General features: G+C 40.9%; 1 protein-coding gene across 3 annotated transcripts in view; it reads left to right on the forward strand.

The window, feature by feature from the left end:
• LOC102931710 (palladin) overlaps positions 1-14,575 on the forward strand; it is a 259,194-nt gene that overhangs the window by 56,520 nt on the left and 188,099 nt on the right. For all 3 annotated transcript variants that reach the window (XM_037897506.2, XM_043545945.1, XM_043545946.1), the window contains exons 4-7: positions 676-781; positions 2,672-2,746; positions 5,992-6,133; positions 6,500-6,523. In XM_037897506.2, the coding sequence (XP_037753434.1) occupies positions 676-781; positions 2,672-2,746; positions 5,992-6,133; positions 6,500-6,523 (347 nt within the window). The remainder of the gene's footprint in view (positions 1-675; positions 782-2,671; positions 2,747-5,991; positions 6,134-6,499; positions 6,524-14,575) is intronic.

The following is a 14,575-nucleotide window of genomic DNA, read 5'->3' on the forward strand; positions in this document are numbered from 1 at the left end:
ACACTCATCTCGAAGAATGTCAGTTACTGCACAGGTGAGTAACCTCCTCTTTCATAACTGAAAAGCCGCTGATAAAGGGATTGGGTTCAACCCTTCCATCATATTCACCCTTTGGGCTGATATTCTCTGTCTTTGCCCAAAGTTAATATTTTGGAAGGTAATGAGCATGGACTAAGATGGAAGATGATTTTGTAATTTTAATCTGGCAGTGTGATCAGCACGAGTTTATAAATTGCATAGCGACACAGACAGATAGGAAGAGGACAGACAATAAAATATAGTAGAAAGACAAAGTGGTCATATTTTATTGGACCAGTTTCTGCTGGTGAAAGAGACATGCTTTGCAGTTTACACAGAGCTCTTCCTGAAGGTACTCCGTACCTTACAGCAGGTGCTCAGACACCCTGACGGAAGAGCTCTGTGTAAGCTCGAAAACTTGTCTCTTTCACCAACAAAAGTTGGTCCAATAAAAGATATTGCCTCACCCACCTTGTCAGTCTAATATCCTGGGACCAATGCACCTACAACAACACTTCAAATAAAATATAGTGTCATCCCTTTTGGTTTATCTCAAATCCTGTAAGAATTTTGAGTTTACGTTGGTTCCAAAGTAACACATTTGATAAGTGTTATATGATCTGAAAAAAAAAATATTCCCCCCCTCTTTTTTTCCAGGGTCCAGAAGAAAACCACTTCTGTTTCCTTAACAATAGGATCTTCTACTCCAAAGGCTGGAGTCACCACAGCTGTAATTCAGCCTATCTCTGTGCCCATTCAGCAGGTACTCAGACATCATGTTAAGTCAGTCAAATATATTAAATATATCTCTCAAAATTAAATATTGGGGGGGACTGCCATTTGGGGGGGTGAGGGATCATACTTCATATTATTTAACTTGAAATCATTAAACTGCCATTTGGAATCTGAAGATTAACTTAGTAAAAAAAAAAGATGTGCTGAAGTTACTTACTTTATTTGCCCCATTCAGTGTATTTGAGCATGTGCACATATGTGCTATATAGGTTTTTACACCACAGTCATAATCATAATATCTGAGCACTTGATAATGTACTGGGAAGAGAGGTAGATACGCTGGAGGGTAGGGATAGGATACAGAGGGCCTGAGACAAATTAGAGGATTGGGCCAAAAGAAATCTGATGAGGTTCAACAAGGACAAGTGCAGAGTCCTGCTCTTAGGACGGAAGAATTCAATGCACCGCTACAGACTAGGGACCAAATGGCTCGGCAGCAGTTCTGCAGAAAAGGACCTAGGGGTTACAGTGAACAAGAAGCTGGATATGAGTCAACAGTGTGCCCTTGTTGCCAAGAAGGCCAATGGCATTTTTGGGATGTATATGTAGGGGCATTGCCGGCAGATCAAGGGATGTGATCGTTCCCCTCTATTTGACATTGGTGAGGCCTCATCTGGAGTACTGTGTCCAGTTTTGGGCCCCACACTACAAGAAGGATGTGGAAAAATTGGAAAGAGTCCAGCGGAGGGCAACAAAAATGATTAGGGGACTGGAACACATGAGTTATGAGGAGAGGCTGAGGGAACTGGGATTGTTTAGTCTGCGGAAGAGAAGAGTGAGGGGTGCTTTCAACTACCTGAGAGGGGGTTCCAAAGAGGATGGATCTAGACTGTTCTCAGTGGTAGCTGATGACAGAACAAGGAGTAATGGTCTCAAGTTGCAGTGGGGGAGGTTTAGGTTGTATATTAGGAAAAACTTTTTCACTAGGAGGGTGGTGAAACACTGGAATGCATTACCTAGGGAGGTGGTGGAATCTCCTTCCTTAGATATTTTTAAGGTCAGGCTTGACAAAACCCTGGCTGGGATGATTTAGTTGGGGATTGGTCGTGCTTTGAGCAGGGGGTTGGACTAGATGACCTCCTGAGGTCCCTTCCAACCCTGATATTCTATGATTCTATACTGAACACTACACAGTATGGTACATTAATATGATTTTTGATCATTCTTATGTGTATTCTTTTTATACTGCTCAGAACTCCCTATGCATATGACACTTAATTACATACTTTTAGCACAAAATGACTCTTTAATTTTTATTTTCTGTGGTTAACTTAAATCAAATGGTTGTGGTTTCAGTTATACTTTGCTGTTTTTTACATCAGCTGTTGGAAATAAGTTTGCCTAAAGCGATTGTAAGTGTAAGTTATAAAGTATTTATGTTGGTCTCTAGACAATCACAATATTTTCTCTCAATATTAACTTAATTGAAATTAACTCTTCTTCCTCTCTCCTTTTGTTACATTGGTTCAAGCCCTTCTAGTACTTAGATTATTTTTTTAATAACATACTACATTGTTATATGGTACGTAATAATAGGAGATGCAGAAGTACTTCATTTTGAGAAAATATTTTAAAGATGATCAGATGCCAAACACACACAACTCATTAAGGTAATGACAGTTGGGAACACAATTCTCGTGTGGATCACTGAAACCTTTAAATCTTGCATTTTGATTGCAGAAGCATACATATGTGAAATAGTAAAGTCGCACGATTCTCCTATAATAAAAACTCCTTTGCAGGATTATGTAGTTGGATTTGCATTAGATCTATATTGAACATATTATCAGAGCATATTCAAACTTTACAGTAATAATACATTTAGCACTTCAAGTGACTGTCATTTTTGGTTTTCTAGGTCCAAAGCCCTACTTCATATCTGTACCGACTAGATGGATCCAAGCCTATCTACTCCACACCCATTTTTACAAAGGTCTGTTTTCTCTATCATTATATACATTCTAGATTTTACTTTCCAGTCTCTAATAATGCATGAATCCTTTAATCATATTAAAACATATAGTTTTTTGTGAGTCCTTTTCCTTGAAGGTACTAGTGGCCACTTAAGAAAAACAGCTTTACATTGTAATAGTGAATTTCCTGTTCTTCTGCTCTATTGAAAAGTTTTAAAGAATTATATGTGCATTTTTATGTGTTTGTAGCATACCTATCACTTGTACTTGGCCATGGCTACAAAAATTAAAAACAAAAGATTTGGCAACACATGCTAATAAGAAAAACCCATTCCCATGATTTCATCCTGGATAATAAAATCTAATGGTTTTGAAGTTATTTTAACAATAAAGTCATTCATGTATAATATAGTTATTCCAACATTTCAGATATATCATCCATCCTTATCCTGAGGATCTTTTAAAAAATAAAGGCACAAACCACTTATTTGTCAGTGAGGAAGTATTGGTGGAAAGTCTATTAAGGGTTATTGAAACTCTGCAATTATTTACAGATAAATCAAATATTTAAGCTCACATTCACCTTAAATTACTCCTGAAAGTTCAGAACATACACTGTTGGAATAAACCAGGGGTTCTCAGACTCAAGGGGTTGCAAGGTTATTACATGGGGGCCCCAAGCTGTCAGTCCCACACACGGCGGGATCTGCATGTCAGCTCTAGACCCATGTATGGTGGGGCTGACAGCCTGAGCCCATCCGCCTCCAAAGAAGGGTGCCAAAATAGAAGTTCGTCCAGGGCACCATTTTCCCTAAGGCTGGCCTGGGACTGAGACAACATTAGAGGACTTGATTTTTCATTAGAAGACTTGATTAAACTGTAGACCAATCAGAACACTGAGATTGCCTCCCCCGCCCCCCCCCCCAAAAAGGTAATTTATAATTTAACAGTGAGACACACAGGCAGGAGTGGCACTAGAGGAAGACTTATGGGGACTATAGCCACCCCAACATTTGCCTTAGCTTCCCCATAGGCACCCTTCCCAGTGCAAAGGTCAAACATTACACAGAAGTAAGGGTGGCTCTCCGGCTGCCCAGCTGTGACCAGCAGCAGCGCAGAAGTAAGGGTGGCAATGGAGTGCTAGGTCTGCTATGAAGAGTGATATTGACAATGTTTCTTTGTGCCTCTGCCCCCAGTATTAAACAGTAACTATTTAAAAAAAACTTTTCTGGTTATAACAATAATTTGATAAAAATGTGTTTTAGTCGTAATTTAAAAGTTGTGAGGAAAGGCAAATTCATTTTAAACAATAGGATTTTAAATGTATTTTAAAATGTGTTAAATATAAAAAAATGTGTTTTTTAATTTCTAAGGGGTGGGGGGTCGCACTCAGAGACGTGCTGTGTGAAAGGGGTCACCAAAACAAGAAGTTTGAGAACCACTGGAATAAACAGACCAACATATCACCAACTGGGGAAGACAGCCCCCTCAAAACATGGTATTCAACAATAAGTAACACGTACAGTCAACGTGTCAACGTGTCAATGCTTCCTTAACATAGCATGAGTTGGCACAAACCTCTTTTTATACTAACTACAGGGGGAAAATCACCAACTCATAGATTTTAAATTTAGGCTATATTTCAGCACAGCACATCTAGGTGTTTAGCAGTAAGCGTATGAGTAGTCAGTGGGAGTACTGTGCTTAAAATTGAATACATGCTTAAGTGCTTTGTTGGATTAGGGCCTGAAAGTGCAGATTTTACAATCAAAATACAGGAATGAGGCAGATAGCTCATGCCAGACGGCAACAAATGAGTCTTTCTTTGCATCATACTCTTAACACGGATAACAGCAAACTTACACAAAATAGTCATAATCTTCCTTCCCACCCCTTACTCAAGTATGATGCTTCACCTTTGCTATAGCGGGTCTTTATCAAAGCTCTGTGTATTTCTTCAAGTGCATGCAACATTCCATTACAAACCTGTAGGCCAAAACTCTGTCTCTACGCAACAACACACAAGTGAACATTCAACAAATTCATTTGTATTATTTTACTCTGCTTTGATGGCTTCAAATGTTTCAGAAAAAAACATCTTGAAAACATCTTTCATGTTCTAAATGTCAGTCTGAAAATAGTGTTGGTAAATCATGTAGTCAGTTGCTTGACCATACCTTGGTTCGTTATGAAATGTATTCAGGAGATCAAATAACCAATACCAGTCAGGTTTATTACTCTAAAGCAATAATAATGTAATACAGGAAAAAGGTTCAATATGATACTAGCCTCTTGGAAGTCATCTTGTGCATCATTGTTACATTTACTTTACACAGCAGGATGTGCTCACAAAGTAACAAATTTTAGCGAGGAGTATTTATAGGATGATTGTAGAAGTTACAAAACTCTTTACATGTCACTGAAATTCAAACCACCAGTTTGTCCAGTTTTCCTTAACTACTTGTTCTGTTCCTTTCCTTATCTTTGTCTTGGGTACTAGCCTTTCAGGTACTGGTCCATGAAGGTACCTTCTAGGTTTGTACCGGGATAGAACATTCATATATCTTGTCCTTTTCCCTTTGGGACGTTCTACTATTAACCTGTGAGAGTAACTCCCACTTGTTGCTATGGTAACACACTCATGTCCTGATGCTGACAGTTTTTCAATTAACTTAAGCCAAAGCTTACTTCAGCTAATGCAAGGTGTTATGGTATACTTGACATGGCTGGACAGAATTGTGAGGAGGGTATAATACATTCAGTAACATAACTTCCTAATACTTACATTAATACTATGCCTAACATATATGTATTGGCGAACAAGAACAATTTATTCTCTCATGTCCAGATTAGCCAATATGTAGTTAATAAAATGCACATCTTAAAAGATGTGTGCCAGCTGAAAATTCTTCATGTCACACCATTGGGTAAAAAATGAGATAGAAGACTATCTGTTGACATCCACCTCTTGTGAGGAGTTAACCATTTTCCACTTTCTCCTTGATGATAATGCTTTCAGAAGATCAGCCTCCTAGAGAACCAGCAGTGCACTACTTCTTCTGTAACCATGCCAAGAATGTATTCGAAAATAGGCCCTGTATTAAACATATTCCAACTGAAAACACTGTTCTTGGAAAAGAAAATCAGCAGAATGTTATGACACAATGAAATAAATTGAGGATGGGTGAGAAAGGGAATCTTGATTTGAGTGTTTTAAAGTATGTATGGTTTTTTGTTAATTTAAAGCATGTTTGTCACATTTCAGGAGCTGCAAAACTCCACAGCATCTGAAGGACAGGTTGTTGTACTAGAGTGCAGAGTCAGGGGAGCTCCTCCCTTGTACGTCAAGTGGTTTCGACAGGGTGTTGAAATCCAAGATTCTCCAGACTTCAGAATTCTCCAGAAAAGTAAGAAATAGCCCTTTGGCTAGCCCGAATAATATTCATGTATTCTCAAGAAAGCACCATGGAATTTATCCTCGGTCAGTCAAAGCAGTCACTTTCCACCATAAGGATTGAGTTCTGGATAAAGGGAAAACCTCTTATCCACTTATTTGGGTAATAGTAATACAGATCAAGTAAATTAATTCCAGAAGAACTATTATAGGCAGGTGATATGAATGTCATCCTTGATTTTTCCTGCCAGTATCATCTGCATAGATACTGTACTTGCCTGTAGTATTTCTATACAGAACTTTTATTCTTGTTATTAATGTAAGATCTTTCTAATACATTTTTCTTGTTTATTTTCTCCTTGGATAATGTAATATCCAGAGCCACGGTCTGCAGCTGAACCTGGTAAGAATCATATGAAAAAATAATCTTTTGATTCACTAGCTCTTTGTGTTTGCATTTAAGCCATAAATAGAACAATGTTTCTGGAGCACTTTGGTAATATGAAAACCCCCTTAAAGACAATCTATTCTTTTATCACAGGCTTCATATTCTGCACTGTGCTTTACATCAATTGCTGTATTAGTTAAACAGTAAATTCCATTCAGACCAATATGGAGGGCCCCACTAACAAAACCTTTAAACAATCTTTATTCTCAGAAAATGAGCAACTTGCAAGCTAATGAGGAAAAACAATCCCCGCAAAATTCCATCACCCAAATTCTACTTGCATAGTTTTGTAACACCAGACCACTAAATGCTGGTTTCCTCAGTCTAGCTTCCCAGATGCAAGCTGTCCCAAATGTAAGCAGAGCTGGCTCAAAATAAGCACCTTTAGTTCCAGTGAGCCTTTCCAGTGTATTCACAAGGTATGGCTCTTGGAACTCAGCAGGCATAAAAATGGTCCTTCCATTTGCACTTTTCTCTCTACCTCCTTTTTTCACTGTTCACACAATTGTGTTATGGACTTTTCTGGGATATCAGGTGGAAGTTGTAGGAATTAGAACATATGTTCTCCCTTACCATACCATTTTTGTGTTTGTGCATGAAATCACTAATATCACCAACATGGCACTTCTAGCTCCTGTTCTGTGAGAGAGAAAGAAAATGGTTTCTTCTAAAGCAATTGTTTAGGCTTTTGCATAGATTGCTTGGCAAATGTCCTTTAAGAGCACTGCAGCCAACCCTCCTGCCCTCCCTTTCTCCAGAGATTAAGTCAAGGGAAAAACTAATTAGTAGGAGCTAATGGGGCTAAATACTACCAGTACTGTCCCAATTTTGTAGTCCCTGGCTCAAACTACAGAATGTAGCATTACTTGCTGCCAGTGAGAGCTCTTGCTATGACTAGAGTTGCTCCAGCCACTGTAAAGTAGTACACTTGGCTGCCTGGCAGGGAACTCCTGGCCCTGCAGCACATAAGTGGCAGATAGCAGAGAGAAGGCACAGAGCAGGGTTATTTCAGTTCATTATCGCATCAGCAGAGTATAGGGCCGTTTTCATATGCTGCCTCTGCTCCTACTTTCCCAGATCAAACAACAAATCGGGGAGGGGATGCCTCTTAGCTCAGTGGTAGAGGGTGACAAGTAGCAAGGTGAAGGGCTCTGAGCCGGGGCTTGTTTTTTGCAATTGAAGGTTTGTGAGTGAATGTGGGGTGTTCTGAGCCTTGGGATATCAGACAGGAGCTGGCTCAGAACTCATAAATAAATAAGTGTTCAGATGTGGAGAAATTAGGGCAGAAGAGAAGAATTCTCTGCCTGAGACATAGGTGTTGTATAGGATATTTCTGAACTGATAGGACTTGGTTAGAGGAGCCTAGGAACTTTGAGATTCTGCACTGGTGGGCATGGGGTGAACTAGCAGGATTGAATACAGGGGGGATCGGAATCAACTGGTGATTTGAATGGGTGAATTGGTGGTGTGCATGTGAGGAATCTAGGGTAAAAGCTAGGTTGAAGAGGAAGGGTTTGGGACTAGGAAAAAACAGTGAAGGGCTAATATAGATAACTATGGTCTTCCAGGTTTCAGAGTAACAGCCGTGTTAGTCTGTATTCGCAAAAAGAAAAGGAGGACTTGTGGCACCTTAGAGACTAACCAATTTATTTGAGCATGAGCTTTCGTGAGCTACAGCTCACTTCATCGGATGCATGCTGTGGAAATCGCACAAGACATTTTATACACAGACACCATGAAACAATGCCTCCTCCCACCCCACTCTCCTGCTGGTAATAGCTTATCTAAAGTGATCATCAAGTTGGGCCATTTCCAGCACAAATCCAGGTTTTCTCACCCTCCGCCCTCCCACAAACAAACTCACTCTCTTGCTGGTAATAGCCCATCCAAAGTGACCACTGTCTTCACAATGATGATGATCTTGATGATCACTTTAGATAAGCTATTACCAGCAGGAGAGTGGGGTGGGAGGAGGCATTGTTTCATGGTGTCTGTGTATAAAATGTCTTGTGCGATTTCCACAGCATGCATCCGATGAAGTGAGCTGTAGCTCACGAAAGCTCATGCTCAAATAAATTGGTTAGTCTCTAAGGTGCCACAAGTCCTCCTTTTCTTTATGGTCTTCCACCATGTCTTTTATGAAACTGGGCTGGAAGAGAGAAGGAGGGTGCTCCTTTTTTCACCTCGCTTCTCCACCAACCTCCCTTATCCCCCAGCAAAACGCTTCCCTATTGTGCCCCCAGACACAGTGCCTCAGTTTTGGACCTTGAAAATATTGATTAGCAGAGGATGTGGAGAGGTGGGTGTGCATGCAATCCCATCACTTATTTTGGGCATCAGTTGTCATGGCAATAAGTACAAAACTTGCGTCTGTGCCTATTTTTTTATATTGCAACTGCCCCACATGGTTTTCAGAGGCCTGAAATGTGAGATGTGCTAGGTAACAACCTTAAAAGAAAGTTGAAAACAATATATTTGCTCAAACTGGCCTCTCACAGCTCAAGAGTGAGTACAGGTATTAACTATGAGGTTAGGGTTATAATTATACACTCATCTATATTTGTTAAGGATGTCAAATTACAGTGCAATCCAATTTTTCTGAAGGGTTTCAGAGACCTCTGAAGCCTTTGGATATGCAGGGGAGTAACATATGGTATGCATTGCTATTGTGGGCTGTGACTGACTGTTGGTTAACTAGGAGTTTGGTTATATGGTGGTCAGATAAATTGAGCTAAAGGAGGAGATATTCAGAAGTAACTAAGGGATTTTATGCTAATGCTGTACAAATAACTGACTATTTGGTTTGGGTGCAGATCCAAAAAATCGAAAATGAAAAGTGTTTCAGGTTAACCCAAAATGAAAATGTTTAGTAATTTTTGGCAAAGCAATATGTAGAGAAAAATTTCATTTTGTGTTAACAAAAATGTTTGTCAGTGCTAAACAAAACACTTTATTTTGATTTTGTGTTTCTTCTAAAATATTTAAAAATGTTTTTTAAATAAAATTGAGGGAAATTCCAAAATAAAATCTTTTTCCAAAAGAAAATGTGGAAATGTTTAGTTTCAGAAATGCTGAAACTGTTTTGACATTTCCAAATTTTGTAACCAAAATAATTTGCCAAAATCTACTTGAATTTGATAATTGTTTTAGCCAATCAAAGACTGCATTTTGGGGTGAAAAAAGATTTTGCATAAAAAATTTAGCCCCCACTGTGTTTAGGAGGCCTGGTTCCATTGAAAGTCAATGGGAGCTGTGTTCCTAAATTTCTGTGGAACTACTGAAAACTTCCCCCACAATATGTCTTGTTGTAGCAAAATTACTCTACTCAAGTTCTTGTTTTTTAGATGTTATAAAACAAAGTGGATCAGTGTGATAAGTTCCTTTGAAAAAATGGAAATTAGAATTCTTTGAAAATAAGGACTGTTTCAAATTCTGTTTCTAGATTTAATACACTTGGTGTTATGAGAGAAGCCCTTGGCATATCTATATCAATAGTATCAGCAGTGCTCCCTCAAGCGATTGTCCATATACTCAATTCCACTGATGTGTGCATGTGCTTCATATTCTAGAGGTGGGAGTCTTTTTGGCCAGCAATATCCATAAGGCATGCATGTGCTATTCAGTCCTTGTGCTCCACTGCAAGGGCATGTAAAGGAGAGGTGTGCTTGCTGCTGTTCAGTTCCTCTCACAGTTTAGAGATGGATCCCAACAGTCCAAGAGACCGCCAGCTCTTCCTTGTAGTTTTAGCTAATAGGTGTATATTATATTTGGTTGCCTGTTGCAATCTTTAGTTCTTAGAGCTCACCAGGGCTGTATGGTGTCATCTGATTTGCTGGGATTAAAACACTGCCCTTCATGGGAGGGAACTATCCCAGCTTCAAACAAACACTTGAAGACCCTCTGTTTTCTCGGAGAATCACTTATTCCCATACATAATATGCAGGTCCTTCAGCTCCCAAGCTAGAAAGGACAAGGAGGGCTGCCTTTAGGTCTTCCTAATGATCAAGTCAATGAGACCCACTTCTGAATCAGGCTCACTAGATTCCAATGTACAGGGATCTTCCAAGCCTGCGTATAAATGCAAACTCTTGAGTTCCAACTTAAATTGCAAACATGACAATAGCATTGTCCTTAGACAGACTGCAGGGAGCTAGAAGATATTGGGGCAGGTCACCCAACAGAATTTCCTATAAGGAAAACCTCCCCATGGCACTGAATGTTGTCTGAGACTTTGCAACCCAAAAGGGTTCCCACTGAAGCTCACTCTTGAGACTGTTCGAACCGTATGGCACTGAAGCATCTGGCACCAAAATCCAGAACCTCAGGAAAGAGTACGGTACCAACCGTGGCACTGTCTACTTCCGTGGTCCAGGCACTGACTCTTTTGGCACTGGATCAAGCCAGTCAGGACAATTCACCATCACTGTGGCAGAAATTGCCATAATGTCTTGCAAAACCAGTTCCCATGAACCTGTACTTGCCACCCTGCATGACACTATTTAGATACTGGCACCAGTAGACCTGCAGATTTACCCAGAACCACAGTCGCCCCTGCTGTTGACTTCCACACAATGATCTATGTTGTAGTTTGATCCCTAAATCTCTGAGGGCAAATCTCATGGATCCAAGTTATACATTCTTCTGGGATTCCTCTTTGGAATTGAAGGACAAAGAAATTCTACTTCAGCAACAGATTTACTTACCCAGCCTGTCTCCACAGCCCTCAACAACTTGTAGAGGATCCAGACACTGCTCATGCAAAAGATATTGGGACCCACAGAATCCAGGCTTATGGTTCCCAATCTCCTGGCTTCTAGGTTCATACACACTGATGCCCATGTGGCCTTGCTAGGGACCCTGGTTGGCTCACAGGAACTTCGACCCCAGGGAGCCACCTCACCACCAGAAATCTGCTTCCTCCATGACACTGCACATTCAGTTGCCCTTAATAGTCCTTCTGATTCCTACACAACCACAGGCAGAGGAGGAGGTAATGGAAGAGCAAGCTCTGGAAGACAACCTGCCGGCACCAATCATTCTTTCCTCCTCATCCCCTGATGAGCTCTTAGTGCCACCCACACCCCACAAACGGACAACTATAAGGGTTTCCAACACACATTAAAGAGGATGGCAGAGACCATCCAAATCCATATTGCAAAGGGACAAGAACAGACATATAAATTGATACACATACATCAAGCCTCTGCAGTAGGGAAGTCAGCCTTCCCAGCAAATGAGACGATCATGGATCCAGCCAGAATCTTGTGGCAGACACCTGCTTCTGTACCACTACATCCCCCAGCACAGATAAAAAGTATCAGTTGCCTACTATGGGTCTGGAATTCTTTTACATGCATCATGTTCCATCTTCCTTTGTAATTGCTGTAAACAAAGAGGCAAAACAATTCTGATCCACACCAAAGAAAAAGAGCCAAAGAAACTAGATTTATTTGGCCAGAAAGCCTACTCTTCAGCAATCCTACAGTTCTGTGTAGCCAATTATGAGGTCCTATTAGCCAGATATAAGTTCTGCATACAAGAAAGACTGCTTGCCTTCTCAGACAACCTTCTGATTGACAGTTACAAAGACTTTATGTTGTTAGATAATGCAGGCTAGCTTGTAGCCAGAAGAGTCTCAAGCAGCACTGGATGCAGTGGATATGGCTGCCGGCTCAATGGCAATGGCGGTTGTCATATGTGTGGCATCATGGAGAAGTCCAAACAGTGGTGGAGGACTTGCCTTTAAAAGCAGTCATATTGTTCAGCTCTAAAACTGACTTGGCCCTCAATGCACCGAAGGACTCATGAGACACCTTCTTTTCCTTCAGAGTACATACAGGCTTTTAATGGGAAACAAATGAAACAGAAGTATCCCCCATGGGGACCAATCCAGTAACTCTTTTACCACCAAAGGTCTTCAGAACAACCCAGGAAACCACAGCATTTCCATAGGAGAAGACAACCCACTGCTCCACCACAAATTTCCCGATCTTCTCAGTCCCAGAAGCATTCATTTTGATGGGATGGTCAAGAGATGTGTCCTTCCTCCATCAGCTCCAGAAATTTCTGACCTCCCCTTCAGAAAACTGTTAGCTCACTTCAGGCATACTGGGTCTCTTACCAATATGTATACAATAACACATGACTATTCCATCAAGTTTTCTATGGTACCTACCCCTAACCTCCTTCGTTGTCTCTTTTCAGAGACCCTTCTCACAAGGATCTACTATGTCCTCATGCCCCTCTCTCAGAGTGATAGAAGGGTTCCTTACAGGGGAAGGTTTCCTTAGCAACATTTTCCTAACCCTGAAGAAAGAGAGGCTGGCAACCCATCCTAGACTTGCAGAACATCATCACCTTCATGCACAAATTAAAAATCCAGATGGTCACCCTAGCATCAGTAATCATGACACTGAAGTCATGAGACTTATTTGCTTCTCTCAAATTCAGGACGTATACTTTCACATTTCCATCATTCTGCCCCACAGGAAGTACCTGAGATTTACCACTACCAATAACAGATGCTACTCTTTTGACTCTCCACAGCACCAAGGGTATTCACCAAGTGCTATCACTAGCAACAGTTTACTTAAGACAAAACATCAACATGTATCTTTACCTCAACAATTGGCTATTATGGGGAAAATTGCCTCTTCAGACCTCCAAAGCCATCTCCATTACACTCAACCTTTTCAGGAGGTGAGGCTTGAAAGTCAACAAAGAGAAACTGAGCTTAATCCAGTCCAAAGGAATGACTTCACTGGCACAATCCTGGACTCCTCCACCTCCTGTTCCTCAAGGCAGGTTTGAGAATTTGTCTTCCCTTTATTTTTCGGCTGGAAAGAAATCCAAACACCAATGTAAGGTCATGCCTGGCCCTCCTAGACTAAGGAGGCTCCTGAACATTCACTACTCCTCTTGCCAGACTTCACCTCTGATGCTTGCAGGGTTGGCCGAAGTTGGTTTACACAACCTCCAAACATCACTTGGACAAGCCCATCTCCATCCCACCATTGGTCCTATTCTCACTGAAATGGTGGAAGGACCCATAAAATGCATGCAGTGGGTCCCATTCAGAATACATGTATCTTCCACAACAGTAGTCATGGATGCATCCCCACAGAGATGTGGTGCTTGTACAGATGAACTAACAACACAGGGCCTATGGTCCCTGAGAAAGCAAAGAATGTACATCAATCTCCTAGAGTGGTACAGAAGGCCTGTGAGTTTTTTCTCTCCCTAATATCAGGACAGTTGGTCCAAATCATGACTGACAACATAACAATCATGTTTTACATCAACAAGCAAGATGTGACCAGATGTTCCTCACTCTGCCAGGAAGCAGTCAGACTCTGGAATTGGTACATCAACCATTGAATATACCTAGAGGCAATATGCTTAGTTGGACTGCAGAATGGATAATGTCAGCAGATGCTTTCTCCCAAATCATGAGGGGGAAATCAAAGAGAGGATACTGGCAGATATCTTCACATCCCACAATAAACCTTTTTGCCAATCAATGCATACGCAGGTATCCAATTCTTCTTAAAAGGTGGACAGAGTCAGGGATCTAAGTGGACATGTTCCTGGTCAGGAGTTCTAATGTAGGCTTACCCTTCAACCTCATTAATTTTCAAAGTGCTCCACAAACAGGGCTTGGCCAAGCTAATCCTCATAGCTCCAGCATGGCCCAGACACTTCTTGTCAACCGATCTAGTAAATTCTCAGTAGCTCAACACAGAACCTTACACCTGCTACCTGATCTGTTATCTCAGAACCAGGGTCAGATCCCACACCCAAATATACCACTCCTGCACCTCAGATGGAGGCCAGATGGATGTTGTCAGTAGAGCAGGCTTGGTCCTCTCCAGTTAGAGAAGTTCTGATAAGCAGTAGAAAAGAATGAACAAGACAAACTTATCTTTCAAAATGGACAGCATTTTCTCATTGGGATAATCAAAAATAATTTATTCCACTTCACTCCTCAATCCTTCAGATTCTTGACTA

This window comes from Chelonia mydas, chromosome 4 (genome assembly GCF_015237465.2).
Source record: "Chelonia mydas isolate rCheMyd1 chromosome 4, rCheMyd1.pri.v2, whole genome shotgun sequence".
NCBI classification, from domain to species: Eukaryota; Metazoa; Chordata; order Testudines; family Cheloniidae; genus Chelonia; species Chelonia mydas.